The sequence below is a fragment of the Neofelis nebulosa genome, chromosome 10 (assembly GCF_028018385.1).
Source record: "Neofelis nebulosa isolate mNeoNeb1 chromosome 10, mNeoNeb1.pri, whole genome shotgun sequence".
Lineage (NCBI taxonomy): Eukaryota > Metazoa > Chordata > Mammalia > Carnivora > Felidae > Neofelis > Neofelis nebulosa.
This window is the reverse complement of record NC_080791.1, coordinates 78,171,678-78,192,743: the sequence shown is the minus strand read 5'-3', so window position 1 is coordinate 78,192,743 and position 21,066 is coordinate 78,171,678. Positions and strand designations below refer to the sequence as shown.

The 21,066-nt window shown below is 36.7% G+C and overlaps 2 protein-coding genes and 1 long non-coding RNA gene across 7 annotated transcripts in view; 1 reads left to right on the top strand and 2 right to left on the bottom strand.

Moving 5' to 3' along the window:
• The window catches only part of LOC131487612 (uncharacterized), a 221,542-nt gene extending 217,634 nt beyond the window's left edge, over nucleotides 1–3,908 (bottom strand). For both annotated transcript variants that reach the window (XR_009249848.1, XR_009249847.1), the window contains exon 1: nucleotides 3,547–3,908. This is a non-coding gene — a long non-coding RNA (uncharacterized LOC131487612). The remainder of the gene's footprint in view (nucleotides 1–3,546) is intronic.
• Nucleotides 3,315–11,696, top strand: SVIP (small VCP interacting protein). Its single transcript, XM_058688482.1, has 4 exons — nucleotides 3,315–3,483; nucleotides 5,536–5,586; nucleotides 6,301–6,414; nucleotides 11,009–11,696. The coding sequence occupies exons 1-4, from the start codon at nucleotides 3,430–3,432 to the stop codon at nucleotides 11,021–11,023; spliced, it is 234 nt and encodes a 77-aa protein (XP_058544465.1). The 5' UTR covers nucleotides 3,315–3,429; the 3' UTR covers nucleotides 11,024–11,696.
• A 5,092-nt stretch (nucleotides 11,697–16,788) lies between these two features.
• GAS2 (growth arrest specific 2) overlaps nucleotides 16,789–21,066 on the bottom strand; it is a 132,159-nt gene continuing 127,881 nt past the window's right edge. For all 4 annotated transcript variants that reach the window (XM_058688476.1, XM_058688475.1, XM_058688477.1 and 1 more), the window contains exon 8: nucleotides 16,789–17,999. In XM_058688476.1, coding sequence (XP_058544459.1) covers nucleotides 17,781–17,999 — 219 coding nt within the window. In that variant the 3' untranslated portion in view covers nucleotides 16,789–17,780. The remainder of the gene's footprint in view (nucleotides 18,000–21,066) is intronic.

Sequence of the window (21,066 nt, the reverse complement as noted above, 5' to 3'; positions counted from 1 at the left end):
ACTAGCAAATCTATCCAACTTTTGTTCTGGAGGGAGACATCATCTCTATTATATCGGAAAGTAAACAAATCTGCTCTAAGAGGAGACTATATCTTCCAAGTTTGCTTACTATACAAACATCCTTGAAAAGTTAGTCTAGAACAAATTATATTAAAATCTTTGCTTAGAAAACAGATACATGAAAGACCCATGGAGAATTTTCTTCCGATAGACAGAGATTGTCAAACTGAGTTTTTAAAATGCAAGAACAACTACAAACTATTAGAAACACACTGTGTATATAAATATTAACAGGTTTAAAAATTAAACATATACAATGAAAACAAAAATCTTAAGAAAACTCGAATGACTATATTAACATAAATTGGTTGTCAGAACAAATAATATTATCAGTGCATAGATGAACATTTTATAATGATAAAACGTTCACACAAAGACAATCATAAACATATGCACCCAATATCAGAGCATCAAAATATGTTAAGCAAAAACTGGAAGAATTCAAAGAATACACAAATCCACAATTATAACTGAAATAGAAACATTCGTCACTTAGGCAAATGATGTGACAAATAGAAAATCAGCAAAGACATAGAAGACTTAAATCACACTACCAGCCAATAATCTTACTGATATTCCTAGAATATTCCACAAACATAAACAGAACACATATTCTTTCAAGTACACCACAGAACACTAAAATAGACCATCTGCTGGGCCATAAAGTAACTCTTAGTGGATTTCATAGGATGGAAGTGATAAAGAATATGTTCTTTGACCAGAAAATTCAAAAAACAAATAACTTTTACAATTAAATTACAGAATATAAACATACCATAATACAGACAAAAGATTTGAACTATTTCTAAAAAGATACACCAACAGCCAAGTTGTACATGAAAAGGTGAGAAATGCAAACTAATACCACTCTATACACCCATTTGAATTGGTAAAATTTTAAAAGCTGACTGTACCAACTTTGGCTAGGATAAGAAACAACTGGTATTTTCTTATACCATTGCTATGAACGTAAATGGAACAAGCACTGTAAAATTCCCAACAGTTTTTCATACATGTGAAATATGACCCAGTTATCCCACCCACATGTTCACTAAAGAGAAATAAACATGTTCACACAAGGAATTGCACAGGAATATTTATAGAGCTTTGTTCATGACAGCCTCAAAATGTACATAGCCCATTAAGTCCATGGATAGGAAAACTGATTGTTAAAATGTGGTATATCTACTTACCTTGATGAGCACTGAGTAATGTACAGAATTGTTGAATCACTTCATGGTACACTTGAAACTATTACACTGTATGTTAACTAAACTGGATATAAATGGAATGAAATGAAATGAAATGAAATGAAATGAAATGAAATGAAATGAAATGACATGAAATGAAATGAAAAAGATATGTCTACAACACTGGAATATTATTGAAGGAACTTACACACACATAACATTGATGAGCTTTAAAAACTTTATCTGAATGGAAAGAAGTTAAAGCACATATGGTATTCCATTTATCCGGAACTCTAGAAAATATAGTTAACCTATAGGGAGAGAAAGCAGTATTTACTGCAGACATAAATGGGAGAATATCCCATGTTCATAAATCAGAATTAATACTGTTAACATGTCCATACTACCAAAAGCAATCTACAGATCCACTGCAATCCCTATCAAAATTCCAATGTCATTTTTCACAGAAATAGAAAAAAAATCTTAAAAATTTGAATGAAACCACAAAGAACCTGAATTGTCAAAGCAATCTTGAGAAAGAACAAGGCTAGAGTCATCATATTTCCTGATTTCAAACTATATTACAAAGCTATTGCAATCAAAACAGCATGGTTTGTCATAAAAATAGATGTAAAGATCAAGGGAGCAGAATAGAAAGCCCCAAAATAAACCCACATACATACTATCAGTTAATTTTTAACAAAGGACACAATAACATATAAAGGATAGTCTCTTTAAACTTTTTTTTTCTTCTTTCAGAGAGAAAGAGGGCATGGCAGGGCGGGGGAGAGGAGCTCAAGGCAAGAGAGAGAATGAATCTCAAGCAGGCTCCACACACAGTTCAGAGCCCCATGTGGGACTCAGTCCAAGAAACCTGGGATCATGACCCGAGCAGAAATCAAGAGTCAGCCATTCAACTGACTGAGCCAACTAGGCACCCCAAGGATAGTCTTTAATAAATGGTGTTTGGAAAACTGCACAACTACATGCAAAAGAACAAAAATGGACTTTTTAATACCGCACACAAATATGAAGTCAAAATGGATTAAAGACTTGAACATAAGACCTGAAACCATAAAACTCCTTAAAATAAAAAACATAAGCAGTAAGCTCCCTGACTTTGGTCTTGGTGATATTTTAAATTTGACACCAAAAGCAAGGGCAACAAAAGCAAAAATAAGTGTAACTCCATCAAACTAAAAAGCCTTCTGCACAGCAAAGGAAACTACAAACAAAATGAAAAGGCAAGCTATGGAATGGGGGAAATATTTGCAAATTACATATCTGATAATGAGTTAGTGTCTAAAATACACAAGTTAAGTCCAACTCAACAGCAAAAAGCAAATGACCCAATTAAAAAAAGGTCAAAGAACCTAAAAGGACATTTTCCCCACAACATACAAATGGCCAACAGGTCCATGAAATGGTGCTCAACTCACTAATTATCAGGGAAATGCAAATTAAAACCACAATGAGGTATGAACTCACAGCTGCTACTATATTTCCAAAAAGACAAGTTATAATTGCTGGCAAGGATATGGAGAAAAGGGAACCCTTGTATGCTGTTGCTGGGATTGTCAACCGGTAGAGTAACCAAGGAAAACACGATGGAAATTCTTTGGAAATTAAAATTAAAACTACCATATATATGATACAGGAATCCCACTTTTGGATCTATAGACTACAGAAACCAAAGCATCGTCTGGAAGAGGAATCTGTAACCCCATGTTCATTGCAGTAGTACTCACAATAGCAACGTATGGAAACAACTTAATCTGTCCATTGACAAGTGAGTAAACAAAAGGTAGTTTTTCTATTTTTCTCTCTCCCTCTAGCTGCCCAAACTCAGCAAGCTTTTCCTGGCGTGGAGGCCTTGCCTGCTTGCCTGCCACCCTGGCACTCGCCAGGAGGAGCTGTGCTGAGCGCGGTGGGGAATTGCCTCTAGAGGGCGGTAGGGAGAGGCGGGGTGGTGGAGTGACAGGCGGTGGGGGGTGGGGGGGCGTTGTAGGGGAGGAGGGGTGGGGCGGGGCGTTGCCGCAGAGGGGCGGGGCGGAGCCGAGGCGCCGGGCCGGGGTGGGGGCGGGGCGAGCGCCGCGAACCTGGGAAGCGGATCTGACCGCGCAGTTCGCACTGTCAGGTCTGGGCGGGCCCAGAGAGGGACCCCCTAGCCGCTCTCCCCATGGGGATGTGTTTTCCCTGTCCGGGGGAGTCCGCGCCTCCCTCGCCGGACCTGGTGAGTAAGGCCGCGTCCCCGCGTCCCCGGGTTCCCGTGTCCGCCGACCCGCGCCGCGCGCACCTGTTCTCCGGAGGTGCGCGTCGGAGGCCGCGAGCTGGGGTCTCCCGGGCTGGCCGTTGGGCGCGGAGGCGCGGACCGGACAGCTCGCCGGTGGTCTCTGCTGGCGAAGACGTGTGGACACGCTCCGAGGGACCTTGGGTCTGGCCGCGGCACCACAGCCGCCGCCTCCTCGTCGGTCTCTCCACTTCCGTTACAAAAAATTGCCCAAAGGCGGCTCCGGAGTTTGTTTACCTTTCGCAGACTTGGGGGAAATTGGGAGTTCTTAAGGACGCAGGCGTACGCAGACGGTGCGGTGTGTGGGCCATTCTTGGCGATGCGGTGGATGAAGTCAGGGTGCAACTGAAGTTCTTAATCTAGGCGATGTGCGTTTTCTTGTGTCTGTACCAACTGTATAAAGAAGGTGCTTAATAAAATCTCTTACACTCCTGTGCTCTGTTGGATATTGTAATAATCAGCTATTTCCCATTACCATTTTATCTCTTTATTAATTTCTTCTTTTTAAACAATAAGGATTTTACGTAGTACGGAATGTAGAGTTTGTAACTTTGCCACATCTAGTAAATAGAAATACAGAAGGCCCAGTTAAATTTGAATTTGTAGATCAAAAAATATATATTTTAAGAATAGGTGTATCTCATGCAATATTTGAGACATATACTAGAAATTATTCATTCTTTAGCTGAAATTCGTATTTAAGTGGTTTGTGGTACAAGTCATTTATACCTTTTGTAGCTTTCTATTTATAACAGTATCTTTACATTAATAGTCCTTACAGGTTGTTGATAATAGAAAACCTAAATTACTCTCTTCTTCTACCTAAAAATTCGTTGAAGGAAGTAAGGTGTTTGGGGAAGTACATTAACTCTTCAGCCATTTGATTATAGGTACTGAAAATGATCTGGAAGTTGATATGGGAAAATTTACCTTGTCTTTCTTGCTAGTGTTGCTTTTAAATGTTGTGAATTTTGTTTATTTGGCTATTGGTAAAATACCAATATGCCAGCATTTGTTAAGCCCTCCCCGCTATCCCCACAGATAAACACATGGTTCACTACTGGAATGTCACTTTATCTTTGGGGTTTATCCAGGACCTCCCAGAGTGAAATAGATCTCCCACTATACCACCCACCCACACTTCCATTTCTTAATCACCATACTCTTCTTTGTGTTTTCTCAAAGCACAACTATTTAACAGACATGTTAAACAGACTTGATTATATTTAACTGTGTGCCTTCACTGGAATGTAAGTTCCATGTGATTGGAAACATTTGTCAGGTTTTTTTACCACTGCATCCTCAGCACCTAGAAAAGTTCCTGGGGGATGATGGTTGCTCAGTAAGTGTTTGTCCAGTGAATGAATGAATATATGTATCGTGGTAGGGTAAACAAAGAAATTATTAACACAGCTGCCAAGGGAGTGCTGCTTACTGTCTTATATATTTAATGAATTTATAATTTATAATTAATAATAGTAATACATGATATAAAAAGTAATATTCAGTGTGTCCCAACATGGAGCAGTACCTCTTAAAATTTCCTTCAGGGCTTCATGTCCTACACAATAAGATTAGCCCACTTCATTCATAACTGTTTCCTGAAAATACCACCTACTTCAAACCACATGTTTCCTTTCTTGTCTTATTAAATGCCATTTGTTTTATTATTATACTGACTAGCTTGTAAGCCTTAAAAAAAAAAGCAAATATTTTATAGCACAACCTGAATATATATAATATATATGCGTTTATAATACATGTTACGTATATGTGTCTTATGTGCTTATTTAGGGGTATATGGGTTTGGAGAATGAATTTCAGGAAGTTAAGTATTTCATAAATATTGTAAATAGTGGCAGTCTTAGTGGGACATTTTGAACGAGTACTAAATATTTTTGTAAATTGGTTTTATATATATTGGTTTATAATATATAAATTATCCATGATGTTTGGTTTTATTTTACAACATATTTTTACACACAATTTCTTTAGGAAGAGAAAAGAGCAAAGCTTGCAGAGGCTGCAGAGAGAAGACAGAAGGAGGTAAGAGTAGAAATAAAATTCTGCCCACATTGGGGTGCTGGGGTGGCTCAGTCAGTTAAGCATATGAGTTCGGTTCAGGTCTTGATCTAACGGTTTGTGAGTTCAAGCCCTGCATTGGATTCTGTGCTGACACCTGAGAGCTTGGAGCCTGCTCTGGATTCTGTGTCTCCCTCTCTCCCTGCCCCTCCCCTACTCATGCTCTGTCTCTCAAAAAATAAATAGTAAAAAAAATTTTTTTAATAAAATTCTGCCCACATAGATAATTGTGTTCTTTATTCTCAATAGATGTTTATTACTAGTATTCTGTAATGAAAATTGTGTTTGATATCCTATAAATTTATATATAATCATTTTTTAAATGATTTCTGTATTTCTATAACATACATTAATGCATTTATATCATTTAATGCATGAAAATTACTGTACAGATGTCTTCTGTAATGTGAGATGCCCCTTTAATAAAACCTTCTTCTTTGGGATAAAGTGACCATACTTTATAAAGCACTGACAGATGTCAAGTTAAGTTTAGGGAAAAAATACCCAGTGAAGAAATGATGCTTTATGCAAAGCTTCTATAGAAGTAGTCTAATTCTTTGTTACCACAAATAAAACTCTCTTCCAAAGAAAAACCTAAAAAGGAACAAACAAATACCTTTTGGACACTGGATACTAATTTTTGTTGTTCTTCTAAACCATTTAATACATTTTCTAAAGGCTGCATCTCGGGGCATTTTGGATGTTCGGTCTGTGGAAGAAAAGAGAAAGAAAAAGGAAAAAATAGAAAAACAAATTGCTACATCTGGGCCCCCACCAGAAGGTGGACTTAGGGTAAGTATTAAAATTTACTTACAGTTTAATTTATTTGGAATGTTAAAAAATGTCAGTAGCAATCTATTCAATAGTTTCTTCTTGAAATGGATTATCAGAAAATTTTAAATTAATTTAAAAGCATAAATAAATAGATTGGAAGAAGTGCCAATTTATGTGGACATTCCAGCATTTCCAAAAATGAAAATAGATTGTTCTTCCTGATTACTTTAGCACTATATTTTAATATTTTGTATTTATATGATTAATAACAATATATAGGAAACTTAATATGGAAGAGTATAAAGAAGAACATAAAATTCACCCCAATTCAGTGTCATTTTGACAGACCTCATTTCTAATCTCTATTTGTACATCAATCTTAATTGAATTGGATTACACTATAGATTCCTTTTTTTTTTTTTTTTAATAACCTACATTTTTTTCACTGAGTGATTTGAGGATTTTGAGCTTTTCATGGTCACTCATTATCATAGTTCAGTAAATGTCAGTTTGGACAATAGACTATACGGGGTGAGTGTGACATACACACCTCCCACCTCCCAACATAGCAATTGCAGCTCTTGACATGGAAATACAATGATGGACAAGTTAAACAGGACCCTGAACTTGAGGATCTTTACAGTTTTCTATAAAGGTTTTCTAGAAAGGTTTTATTTTACATGTTAAAGCACAAGAAAATATTGTTCAGATACTAAGATTTTATTCTTGGGGCGCCTGGGTGGCTCAGTCGGTTGAGCATCCGACTTCAGCTCAGGTCATGATCTCACAGTGTGTGGGTTCGAGCCCCGTGTCAGGCTCTGTGCTGACAGCTCAGAGCCTGGAGCCTGTTTCCAAACCTGTGTCTCCCTCTCTCTCTGCCCCTCCCCCAAGTCTCACTTTGTCTCACTCTCTCAAAAATAAATAAATATTTTAAAAAATTAAAAAAAAAAAGATTTTATTCTTTGGTCCATTTTTAAAGGAAATAAATTTTTCAAGTAAGTGTTTTTGTGACAAGGACAATGTCCTGAATTTTCAGTCATTTATATCTAACTTGTCAATGATTTATTAGCACTTATTTAGCTGATTTACTATCTTTGCAATTCAGTTTTTTTGATTTTTAATTTTTTTAAGTCTAGTTAATATAGTGTTACATTAGTTTCAGGTGTACAACATAGCGATTCAACATCTCTATACATTTTGCTGTGCTCATCACAAGTGTAGATACCATCTGTCACCATACAATGTTATTACAACAGCACTGACTTTTTTGGGGGAGCTCTTAAAACTATATATAAATACATACATGTATATATCCTCCTATCCTGTGGGGCAGGCAGTTTAGAAGCATCCTGAGAAGAGGTGCTTCTGGCTTAGGAATATCATGCAGAAGTATGATTTATCTGTGTGTATTTTACCATTGTATATTAATTCATCTAGTTTTGTTTAGTCAATGAAAGTAAAAGAAAATATAATTTTATCAACTTTTAACAGTGTATAGAATAATCGGTTTCAATCTTAAGGTAAATAGCTGTGACTGTTGTGCTTATGTTTTTTATATACCTGCACAATAGAAGAGAATAAATCTTCTGGAAAGTGAAACAGTTGGTTGATACAAAGTCAGGATATTTATCAGAAGCATAGATGTTTGCGTTCATTACTCTACTGAGATATAGGTGTATGCCACCAGGTTTATTTCATAGAAGTTTCTCAAAAACACAAAAATTGTGAAAATTAAAGTGTGTGACCAGAAATTATGCTGAATTTCAGTGTTTCATAATAGAAGAAATGGGGGTATTGAGTGACAATCAAAATCACATATAATGTTATAAGAAAAAGATACTTTATATATAGTCAGAGTTAAGAAGGTATTTATTTGACATATTCTAATCTAATAAATTTAACATCAGATTTTAAACTCTAAGAAAGAAAGTAGCTTTCTTAATTAAATCTGAAGCCTAGCCTGAAGCCTATACTTTAGAAATAAATTAGGCCATGTACTGCTTTTGGTCCCTTCAGCAGTGTTCAGAATTAAAATCATCCCAATTTTAAATTTTTTGCCTGTTTTTCTTTGTGTACTATTCTTACAAGAAAGCTCTCTGGTTCCATTAATAAAAATCACCCTCGGGGCGCCTGGGTGGCGCAGTCGGTTAAGCGTCCGACTTCAGCCAGGTCACGATCTCGCGGCCCGTGAGTTCGAGCCCCGCGTCAGGCTCTGGGCTGATGGCTCGGAGACTGGAGCCTGTTTCCGATTCTGTGTCTCCCTCTCTCTCTGCCCCTCCCCCGTTCATGCTCTGTCTCTCTCTGTCCCAAAAATAAAAAATGTTGAAAAAAAAAAATTAAAAAAAAAAAAAAAATCACCCTCAAGGCCATCAAGGTGGACAGTGGCTCATTATGATAAACCACTCCTGCTGTACTCTGGGTCATTTTCCCTTGGAATATTCCTAATCACTTCTACCATTGACACACTAGCTTTAAGAGACATGCTCCTTTCCCCTCCACCACCTGCGTAGATCATTGAGAGCATACAGTGAAGTTCAAAATAAGTTTTTAGAGATTCAATGCTAATAGAAGGGGAAACAGAAGGCAGAGAGTAACTTTAATCTTCAAACCCGTTGGCCTACGGTCCTTTAAGGGGTGCTGCCAGGCCTGTTCTGCAGGCTGGTCTGGTGTGGCCTCTACCGTGTAGCTAGATTTTTCCTCACCAGACTTCACAGTATGAGGAAAATATGGCCTCTCTCTGTCTTCATGTACTCCACATATTCATCTCCTGACCAGCGCTGCCTCTTCCCAGGATGATTGGCATTGGCAATGCTCACTATCTTCTGGGAAAGCAACCTCATTTTTTTTTCTTTTTAATTCCTTTTCATTGTCACATAATTTTGCATTAGTTTAGTTTCAAGTGTAGAGCATAGCGATTCTACAAGTCTATACATTATGCTATGCTCACTAGAACCACCATCTGTCACCGCACAACCCTATTGCAATACCCTTGACTGTATTTTCTATGCTGTACCTTTTTTCCCTCTGACTTACTCCTTCCATAACCAGAAGCCTGTATCTCCCACTCTCCTTAACCCATTTTGACCATCCTCCCACCCTCCTCCCCACTAGCAACCATCAGTTTGTTCTCTGTATTTATGACCCTGTTTGTACTTTTTAAAATTTGTTTTGTCTGTTTTTACATATAAGTGAAATCATATGGTATTTGTCTTTCTCTGTCTGACTTATTTCACTCAGCATAAAACCCTCTAGGTCCATCCATGTTGTTGCAAATGGCAAGATCTCATCTTTTTTATGGCTAAGTGATATTTGTGTGTGCGTGTGTGTGTGTGTGTGTGTGTGTATACATACACCACATATTCTTTATCTATCAATGGATACTTGGACTGCTTCCCTAACTTGGTTATTGTAAATAATGTTGCAATAAACATACTGGTGCATGTATCTTTTCAAATTAGTGTTTTCATTTTCTTTGGGTAAATACCCAATAGTGGAATTACTGGATCACGTAAATGATTTAATTTTTTGAGGACCCCCCCCCCCCCACTCTCTTCTAGAGTGGCAAGGGAGCTTTATTTTAAGAGCTCAGTGTGATGATGACATGGTACAAACTAATATCAGTACAGGATATGACAGTACAGGAGTAGTGGCAGACCTCTAATGCAGTGGCTCGGAACCCTGGCTACATGTTAGAATCTCATGAGGAGCTTTCAAAAAAGGCTGACCCTTGGCTCCCACCTCATGCTAATCAGAATCTCTGAGAGTAGAGTTTAGTCATCAGGACTTTCTTAAGCTCCTCGAGGTAGCCTAATGCGACAAACCAGATTGAGAATCATTGCTCTGGTCTTTTTAACACTAATCTTCAAAGATATATTGTGGGAAATAGAGTCCCGTGGTAAAAAATAAAATATATTAAATTCCTGGACACGATATTGTATTCTGAATCCCTTTCTTAGAGATTCAAAAGTGCACAATGTTCCAAATCTCTAAGAAGTCCTAAAATGAAAGCAAATTTACTTGGATTAACCCTTAATTTTCAAAACTGAAATACAGATTTAAAAAAAATATGTAACACCCAATAATATTGCTTGGATGTACATGAAAACCACTACTGAAGAGACTGGTAAGTACCTGGTACTATCCCAGTGACTTTTTCAGAATTTACTCCTGCAGATGTAGTAGACTTGATTGAACAGAACAACCAAGTTTCTCAAGTCAAGCAAGAAAAAGACTTTGCCAAACCATTACTTAACAATTTCTGCCATTCTGTGGCTCCCTGCCTCAAACAAGAATTCCTGTATTTTTATTTTACGGTTTCATTGTTTTTATTTTGTGGTATTTTCTTTTGGTTTTCCTGAGCTAATTATTGGTTATTTGGGATGTAGCTACCCGTTAATCTGCCCAGGTATTTTGTTTTACTTCTTTATGTCTTTAAACAATCGTTTGTCTTATTTCAGAAGTTGACCATCATGTAAAATTATACTAATCACTGCTATGCACAGAAATCACTTCACATTTGTATAGCCCATACTTCTATTTTTGTTCACTAGGATATTTTTACATTAACTTTAAATAAAATTTACTTGTCTCCATGTGTTTTTATCTTTTCTAGTGGACAGTTTCATAAGCGTAACGTGAGTAGAAAAGTCTACTGCCAGTAACTAATATCTGCAATCAAGTGGACGTCCGCAGCCTAATGTCTTCTCTTTGAATAAATAAAATAATTTATTGTAATTGTAGTGCCATTAAATGCAGTCAGTGCTTTTCCAGTATTGATAGACCGAAACTGTTTTTGATGTTCAAACTTAGAAAATGGCCAGACCCTTCATCAAATACTTATTTTCTTACATTTGCTCTTGTGCAGGTAGTGGGTGATTTGGCATTTTTTAGTAATTAAAACATGGACCTAAATAGTGAATATATATATATGTCGCATGCAAAAAGTCTGCATACACCTCAGACATTAAAGTTTGCCATTGTATTTTCTCTCCTTTATATGATGACCTAGCAATCTATATTTTTCTGCTTAGCCTTGTATCTGTTTTTATTTCATTATCTATGAAGGCTTTTGCTTAAAATTATGGACTTTGTGCCTTGAAACTGATCATCAGGGAAAATGTTGAAAAATCATTTGAAGGGCTTATATGAAGGGACACTGTAAATTTTTGTATCTTACCAATGAGTAATGAAAATTTGTAGAAACTGTTGAATTTCTCCTAATTTATTTTCTATTTCTGTGGCTTATAAAATTAACATGTAGGGTTTTACATTGCAATAAAAGTGTTTTTTTGCTTGCTGAATTTAAAATTATATATTAATAGTACCATCAGAGGGCAGTGATCTATTACACGATGTCAGACTCAGCTCTAAAGATATTTGTAGTAACTGAGTGAGTTAAACTAAGAATCTGATGGGCTATACTGAGTGATAATAGATTTGTCCAAATTTCATAGGTGTTTTTATTCTTTTGTATTTATTAAAGAATGATCTCAAGATTTATACACATGCGAAATTGCCAAGGCAAATGTGAATGTATGAAATAGAAACATGTAGGTACTGTATTTAAAAGGTCTACTTTAAACATAAACATACTATGAGGTAACTCTATGTGATGCATAGTCATAAACTTTTCTAGTTTTTGTTCATTAGTAACATGAGCATTAGTAACATTATAGCATTTTTGTTTTTTGAATTTTCCTTTTTAGTATATAATAAGCTAAAATAGGAGAATTCCTATATCTTTTAATTTGGTTGCTAACTCTTTTGGATGACAAGGCCACAATCTGAGCCCTAAATTAGAATTTGTAAGACAGTTAAGTGCCAATGGAGACTATAAATTAGACCAGCTTATTTGATTTACAAAAAGAAAACTGAGCCATCATTGTGCTCATCCCTCCCACAAGACCTGTATTACATAGCACTATATCATATATGATAATTTTAGAGTTTGAACTATATTATAGGTCTCTTGACTCTTCATTGGAAAAATTATTTTTTCTATTATGGCATAAAATAGTTTATGAATATCCAGGCAAGACATCTATTTAGACAGGCTCAGTTTTTCTTCATCCTTTAGAAGGTCAGTGGTATTTTTGTTGATAAAGGATAGTGAAATCATTGCATTTTATTTTAGAAATAAAATTTTTGACTTTATGAACATGATTAATTTCTCCAAGGCAGAAAGGAAGAAAAACATCATCAGTAGGTGAATAGATATAAAGCCAGAGTGTACTAACCTTGAATTGTGTAAATCCTTCCTTCTGCTTTAATATAGAAAGAACAATTTTATCTGTACTACGTCTTAAGAATTACAACTTGAGTTGGTGTAAACAAAGGTTTACATCCAGGGGATAATGCCCTATTTCTAATAGAGTTTATATCCAGAGACCATGTGTATTTACTGTTGAACCATGAATGATATGCTGGTGTATTGCTTTCTGGGAACAATGGGATATCCTGCTCCAGCCAATCATGCATGGCCTGCTTCCATGGGTATAATCAGCTTTCTGCAAAAAGATATGGGTTGCATGGGCTAAGGGGTGATACTCAAATGTTAAGAATAGTTTTAGGAAGGGGAAGGGAAAAGAGGAGACTAGATGCCTGATAGGAAATCAGTAAGTGACTACTAAAAAAAAAAAAGCACATATATATATATCCAACCTCTCTCTCATCAAGTTATGAATCAGTTCCTGATGAAAACTTAACTTGGAGCCAATTTCCCATAAATCATAATTCAAATAGGGAAACATGGTAATGCTTAATATGTCACCCAAACCCTCCAACAAATGACTAAAATATAACTGAAACAGTGAAATACTTTTATATAACTATCATATTAAGATGTAAAATGCTAAAACCACTGCTTCTTAATTTTAATCATCAGACAATATGACTGGTAACAAAAAGTTGTATATTATCATATAGCCCCTTTGTTAACATGCATGTTTTTTTAAAACATCTATATGTGATACTATGGTTCCACCAATTGTATTTGGAATGTAATTAATAGTTTTCACATACATAGTTTGTTATAAATTCTGTATTGCCTTATGGGGACATAAATATACATTTTTCCTATATAAAAATTGAGTTTGGCCATCTCTTTAACAAAATTGTATCTTCACGGAGTATTGAATAATTAGAACTTGGGTGAATGGTTAGGGAAACCATGACGCTCTTATCTCTGGCATGAATGAGAACAACAGAGCTAAAGGCTATTTGGTATGTTCATACAATCCCTGAATTTACAGATAGGCATGTTTCTTTTTCTATACTCTAAAGGAGAAATGATAATAGTCTCCTGTTGCCTTAGAGAAATACAATAATGTAAGAGTTCTAGCTGTCATCCTTTGTACCCCAGGAGAATTGACATAAGTTTTGAGGTTTTTTTTCCAACAGTCCGACTTGTAAATCTTCACTAGGAATTATAGTACACCCTTAGAAGAAAAAGTAACTTGTCAGTTTTAGGTTTGAATAATATCTGCATAAATAGGTTAGTAAGAGAGAGGTAGGTAGATAGGCACACCTATCTGCGTTGACATTTAAGGTGTGTGTGGTTATTTTGTTTTGTTTTTAACACTTTCAAACAAGCATCTCAAATTCCCCTACTACGTGTGCTTTAAGCTGATTCAACTGTGACACCATAGCCATTTTCTTTGATATTCTCAAAAACCACTAGGAAGGCATCTGTGTATTTCATAGACTTTGAACAAGTTTTGGTTTGATTCAGAGAAGTTTGTTTCGAAAACTCAGTTAAAATTTCTCATATGACATGGCTTTTTGTTTTTCTATTCTTCCAGATATGTTTCATCTTGCAAATATTACCTCTAAATATGACTATTATGGTCTGACCTGAACATGATACTTTCATTGTAGCCCAGATTGCATTGCCTATTTTTTCAAGTTTATTTATTTTGAGGTGGGGTCCAGGGGAGACATGCACGAGTTGGAGAGGTACAGAGAGAGATAGGGAGAGAGAGAATCCCAAGCAGGTTGCACACTGTCAGCACGGAACCTGCTTCAGGGCTCGAATTCATGAACCGTGAGATTATGACCTGAGCTGATGTCATGATTCACCCAGGCTCCATGCATTGCCTATTTTTATAGCACCATACTTGGTTTGGGTTTCAAATCAATGTCCTCTAGTCACAGGTTTGAGCCAACTTTTGCAAGTACTTCAAACTTAACCTCAAATGGAACTAAATAGTTTTGCATACAAACTCTTTCTAGGCTATTTCTCTGAAATCTGTTTTTCTCACATCAGTCAGAAGTCAAGGAGTTATCCTAAACTTCCTATTCTACCTAATTCCTAGGGTGCCCTTTTCTTATCCTACATTTCTCAGATAGGTTATTAGTAACAGACATACTTAAAGTAGGTTAAAAAAAATACCAAGTGTCTCGTGTAGATAATTCTTAGGTATCTACACACAAATTTGTAGAACTAATGAGTTTAGCAAGGCTGCAGAATACCAAATCCATATATGAAAATGTCAATGCTATTTCTACAGGCAAGTAATAAGTAATCTGAAAATTAAGAAAATTCAATTACAGCATCATCACATAGAATAAAATACTTAGGAAAAAAATAAAAGAAGTGAAAGATCTGAACTAAAAGCTACAAGATATAGTTGAGAAGTTAAAAAAAAAAAACAAAACCCTAAATGTTTGGGACCTAAACCATTGGGACCATGGTTTAGAAGACTCAGTATTGTCAAAATTGCATTCTGAAATTGATCAATAAATTCAGTGCAAAATCCCAGCAAACTTTTTTCAGAGAAATTGACAAAATGATCCTAAAATTTACATGGAAATGCAAGATTTATAATAGTGAAAACAATTTAGGAAAAAGAACATAGTAATTTTCACTAAGGAGTCAATGAGTAAGAGCAATCTACATTTGGTCATTTCCTTCTGAATGTAGTCTCATTTTTCCATATCCTTGTTGAATTCCCTTCAGCTAGCAGCTAGATCTCAAGGTCAATTGTGACCACGTTCTTAGCAACACCTAAAAGATCATCATAGATGTTGTATAAGCAGAAAGAATGATGCCACTCTACCCCAAATATGTTCACATACTAATCACTGGACCCTGGAAATAAGTTACGTTACATGGCAAAAGGTATTTTGCAGACCTTAAAATGGAGAGATTGCATTACGTTATCTAGGTGGACCCATTCTGATCACATGGATTATTTTTTTTAATTATGTTTTTTAATGTTTGTTTTTGAGAGAGAGCAAGCAAGGGAGGGGCAGGGAGAGGGACACACAGAATCTGAAGCAGGCTCCAGGCTCTGAGCTGTCAGCACAGAGCCCAAAGTGGGGCTTGAACTCATGAACCCTGAGATCATGACCTGAGCCAAACGACTTTGGCCAAACGCTTAACCAACTGAGCCACCCCAGCGCCCCTCGCATGGGTTCTTAAAAGCAGAAAATCTTTCTACCTGTGGTCAGAGAGATGTAAAGAAAGAAGTCTCGTTGAGATACTCTATTGTTGGCTTTGAAGATAGAGGAAAGAGAACATGAGCAAAGGAAATCAGCCTCTAGAACATGGAAAAAGCAGGGAAACGAATTCTCTCCTAGACTCCTCAGAAGAAGCACAGCCCTGCTGACATCTTTATGTTAGCCCAGTGAGACCATCTCAAAGTTCTGGCCCATAGAACAATAACATAATAAATTTGTGTTGTTTAAGCCACTACGCTTCTGGTAATTTAGTACATTAGCTAGAACATCCAATAAAATAGATGAAGGGATTAATATGATTTTTGTTTACCTATACATATTTTAACTAAGTGAAATTAATTTTAATTTTTAAGGACATAGATACGTTTGTGGGAAGAAATTAAGCACAGGAGAAAGTTTTGAGGAAAATACTATTGCCAATTACTATATAGAGAAATTCAGTGCTAACGTGAGTTTAGTACCATAAAAGTCAAATCACTCAATGTCTGTATTTTAAAAGATATTACAATTATTACTGTTCCAAGGTGATTTTATCTCTGATAAAACTTTAATTTTAATTGTTTTTTCCCAGCATAATTACAACCCCATTTCTAGTACCACTAAACTTCACAATGAACAGGTTGTGTGTACTTTGACTAAATCAGTCATGTGACAAATTGAGATATTTCCTGACTTTCTGGAGCAGGAGAGGTGGATTTTTTTATCGTAGAAGAATGAGGGAATGACAAATTAACTCTGCCTATACTTATTAAACTCAAGGCGGCAGTTAAGGGATTACCTATGATAATATTTTGTTTTTCTGCTAAGGGGAGCAAACAATGCTAACACTCAAAAGTGAAGAAGCACTAGGTAACCCTAATGCGACTCTTTCTAGAACTCTGAGGGAAAGTTGCCATTTGAAGATTATTTTTATTTCAGAATGAAGCACTAATATAGAGACATAATTTTTTTTTAATTTATCTTTTTAATTCTTGAATCAGTGAGGACAATAGTTTGCTGTTTATGGGTACACAACAGCCCTGTCCTAGGTATACAAGGGTATACATACATCTGTAACATCAGCTACAGTGAATTTACTTTACTAGACAGCATAGCAAAGTAGGATTAACTAAAGGTATATTTTCATAAGAAAATGCTTTAAAATAACATGAAGTCAATGAACATTGGACTGTACAATTTATTCTGTCAAAATATAAACGTATGTCAGCTTATGTGTGTGAAATACACTAAGTCGGTCTCAACACAGCCATGTGCTTAGGAATGTGTGAAACACTTCATAAGCAATTCTCTAAGGGGTGTACTGAAAACTTCCAAAAGTACCCCAGATATTTGGTCATAGATAAGGAATAAACTTTAAGGCAATCTTCCAAGTGAATGTAAACTTTTCTGAAGTGGCCTTTCTAGTAAAGTGTTACGGTTATGAACACTCTGTACTTATTTGTAGTGCTGTTGAATATTTTTAGTAGCACGTTATCACACTAATTGTCACTTTTTAAAAATTAGCTTAAAAATCCTGCAATTATAAAAATGTCTGGGGTGCTTTTACTTTGTAGACATAAAGCAGGCACTTTCTGTTGACTTATCTATAAATCCTAAATATTTTCTTCTAATAGTTTTTATCTCTAGCTAGAATTGTACTTCTAGTACTGTGTACTAAATCCTGTGTTCACATATCAAGAAATAATAATTTGCCTACAATTTTTCTAGTTTAAATCTGAGCCTAGAATTTCTTTTAATTGGTCATGTTCTATAGAAGCATCAAAATAAATAGTGCTACTCTTTGAACATTTTTCAATAATAATGGCATTTTTCTGGCTGTTACGCCTTTTTCCAAAGTAATTGTCAGAGCATGTGAACTAAACTAACTACACTGGAGAAATGGGTACAGGCCATTAGGAGAGTCCCCTTGTAGTGACCAACTAGTTTTACTTAATCTCCTTCTTAGCCTTATAATTGGCAGAGACGACCAGGTAATTATCTGGATTCATGTCCTTAAGAGTTGGAGATTTGCTCTGGATGGGGGATGTTTTGCCATCCACACGGGAGATCTGCAGCATCCGGCAGGGGTCGTGTTTCAACAAATACCCTGCAAAAGTTTCCCATCCTCCTCCCACACGGACCATGACATGTTTGTTGTGCAGCATCTGAAATGAAAGAAAAGCAAAAGGATTAAATTCTGAGAATTCTTACAGTATCTTAAACCAACTTTCATTTTTAGCACTGTTACTGTTTTCTGTCTTGTTTTTTTATGCCCCATTGTTTTCCTTGTTGGTGCACAGTGCCTGAGTTAGCATACAGTATATGAAAGAAGCTTTGTTTTTCCCATGCAAGTGGATCATGGGTACACATCCCCAGGACCCAGCTTTGCCCTGCTATGGGAATCCGGGTTTATGTATAATCCCTTGTTTGGTTGGATGTGTATAGAGGCTTCTGTCTGACATCTGATGTTCCATTACAGCCTCATCACTTCCCCCGTTTTCTGCCCACTGTCTCAGATAAGTGCTTCATTCTTCCCACCAAGTTATTCCCCTCTGAACGAGGACTCAAAAGACCATGGGAATGTCTCTCTTGAAAATAATTGTTAATAATCACACAAATGCTCAATACGAAATGGAAAGGAAACGCACTCAGAAAAACTGAAGTCTTCTCCAGTCACTGAGCCCTTCAAGGCAAGATGTTGTTGAATGGCCAAACATTTATATTTTCCTTTACTCTTATTCTTTCTAATTACTTTAGAATACATCTTTAAAAAAAAAAAAAACAAAAAAACACTTACCTTCAGGCCTATGTCACATATCTAGATTTCCAGGTAACAGGCTACATATTGAAAAAGTGAAGAATGTATGGTTCTTTTTATCAATAAAAACATGTCAGAGCTGTAGACGTCTGGCATGAAGAGCCAAAGACGTTTATCTTGGCTTTTTTCAAATATCAGAAAAGGTAAGATAAAGGGAAGATGTTGCTCCATAATCAGGGATCCTGCTGACTCTGTTCCATGCCCGTGATGTTAAGAATACATACTGGCAGTGTAGTCTTGGGAAGGACAGATAGTTGGGTGAGGAGATTTGGGGAGTCACTTACATTGCAGAGCCTGTGAAATCTATTTGAATTCCTCTTGCTGTGTCAGTTTGAGATCTGGAGTTTTTTTGACTCCCATCAAGTGAAAGATGACATATACTTACTGCTTTCATTCACCTGTTGAGAATCTGATGGAAATTCTGGACTCTCTTTTCAGATGTCTGTATCCACAAAATTTTGCATGTGTGTTTAGGGGGTTCACAGACTCCCAGAAATCCATCCATGGACTCCAGCTAAGAAATCCTGATTCATGTGGTTGACATGAAGCAGTTTCAAATATTGTGGAAAGTAACAAAAATGTGCTGGATATCCATAGAAACCATAAGACTCATAAGAAAATGAAGTTAAATGTAACTCGACTGGTTATTCTCATTTAGAGAATTAGAATTATAATTAAGAATAGAATTAGAATAGAAAGGACCTTCAGAAACATCTAGCTAGAAGTTTTAAACCTATTTTAGCATCAGAATCTATTCATTAAAACCTCAATGGGAATCCCTGTAACATAAAGCAGACAAAAGGAGTCAGGATTCAGCTGTAACCATTTTGCCTTCCCCAGTCCTGCCAGTGGTACCGTGTTCTTGTTTTTCTGATGAAGATCCTGAGGCCCAGATCTTTGGTGTGATTTGCTTAGACTTGTATCTGGATTTCCTGACTCCAGTCTAATACTTGTCCCACCAACAGTTCTTTGTAAAGCAAAATCCATCAAGGCTTTTATAATTTGACTGACCTAGTTCCATTCCCACAAACTCCTGTGTGTGCCTCTACTGCCTGCTTCCAAAACTTGGAGTGGCTGGGACCAAAATTACAAAGGCGGGCATCAAAACAGTACTCTGACCCTATCTCCCACTGTTCTAGAGAACAGCTTGGCATATTGTTGAAGTTCCGGCATACCCCGCCCCCCAGCCCTACAAATTACATTTAAGAGTTTTCCTCTAAACATCCTTGGTATGAATGCCTGGCCGAATGCCCAAATTCACTTGACTGTGTGAGCTGACTATTTCAACCAGAAAGAGCTACCAGTCAGTATAGTTTTTAAACAATTAGCTAACGCTGGAAAACAGTGAAAGAAATGTTTTTCCGCCTGGCATATAAGGTCATTTAGGTACAAACCCTTCTCGAAGATTCTTTAATAAATCCACGCATGCGTAGTGGATCCAACATGAAGCAGAGTTATACTGAATGTGACTAACATAGGGATTAAATTTCTGCCCACCCCCTCCCTCGTATCATTTCAATAACTAATCAGCAAGCTGTAATTCTCCAAGAAGGCCAGTGGTCAAACTGAACAACAGTTTCAGGCATGGGGTTAAGATTTCATGGCCATAAGCATTTGCATCCTTGATTATAGAGATTTAAATTCCATGCCTTACCTTAGTTTGTGCTAAGTCTCAAGAAAAAAAAAAAAAAAGGAAAGAAAACACCCATCCCCATCTCCATAAACCAAACCCCTACTGTTTAACCTAAAAGCAAATTAACCTGCTGTAAACCAAACTGCTCTCAGCTCCTCCCTCCCTCCCCACCCAGTGCTTGCCCTACAAAACCCCAGCCTTGGTTGAAGTGTATAATCTTCCTTCAGAATCAGGGCAGAGCCACTGAGCTCCTTCTGGAAGAACTCCTTTCATCTCAGGAATGGGTGACATTAGGTCAGTTGCAGTCAATTGTTCCTTTTGCTTTTTGGTTTTGGTCAGCGGCATTCCCTGTTCCTCCTAATATTATCAAACGCGCCACTCATCTCTGTCCTCATCATTCTATGGATGGCATCTAGCATGTCATCAGACATGGTTTTCTCTCTCAGCACCTCCACCGGCTTATTTACTCCAGCCTACATTTACCCTTTTCTCCACTTTCCTCATCACAGAAAGAAGTCCCTCTGTCCAAAGTCAACTCCTCCCTATATATCCTAATTCCCATTACCACTATGCAGAAGCTCCTATCAGACATCACATCACTCATCTCTCTCTCCAACTTATTGTATAATGGTCCTTATCCCCAAGCCTCTCCCACTCTCGTACAAAGCAAAACTCTGCTCCTTCCATCCCAGGCTACTTTGTTCTCCTATCTTTGCCTTACCTCTGAGCTTTCTGGTAAGTTTACACGTGATGTCTTCATTTCCAACTTCCTAGTCACTGT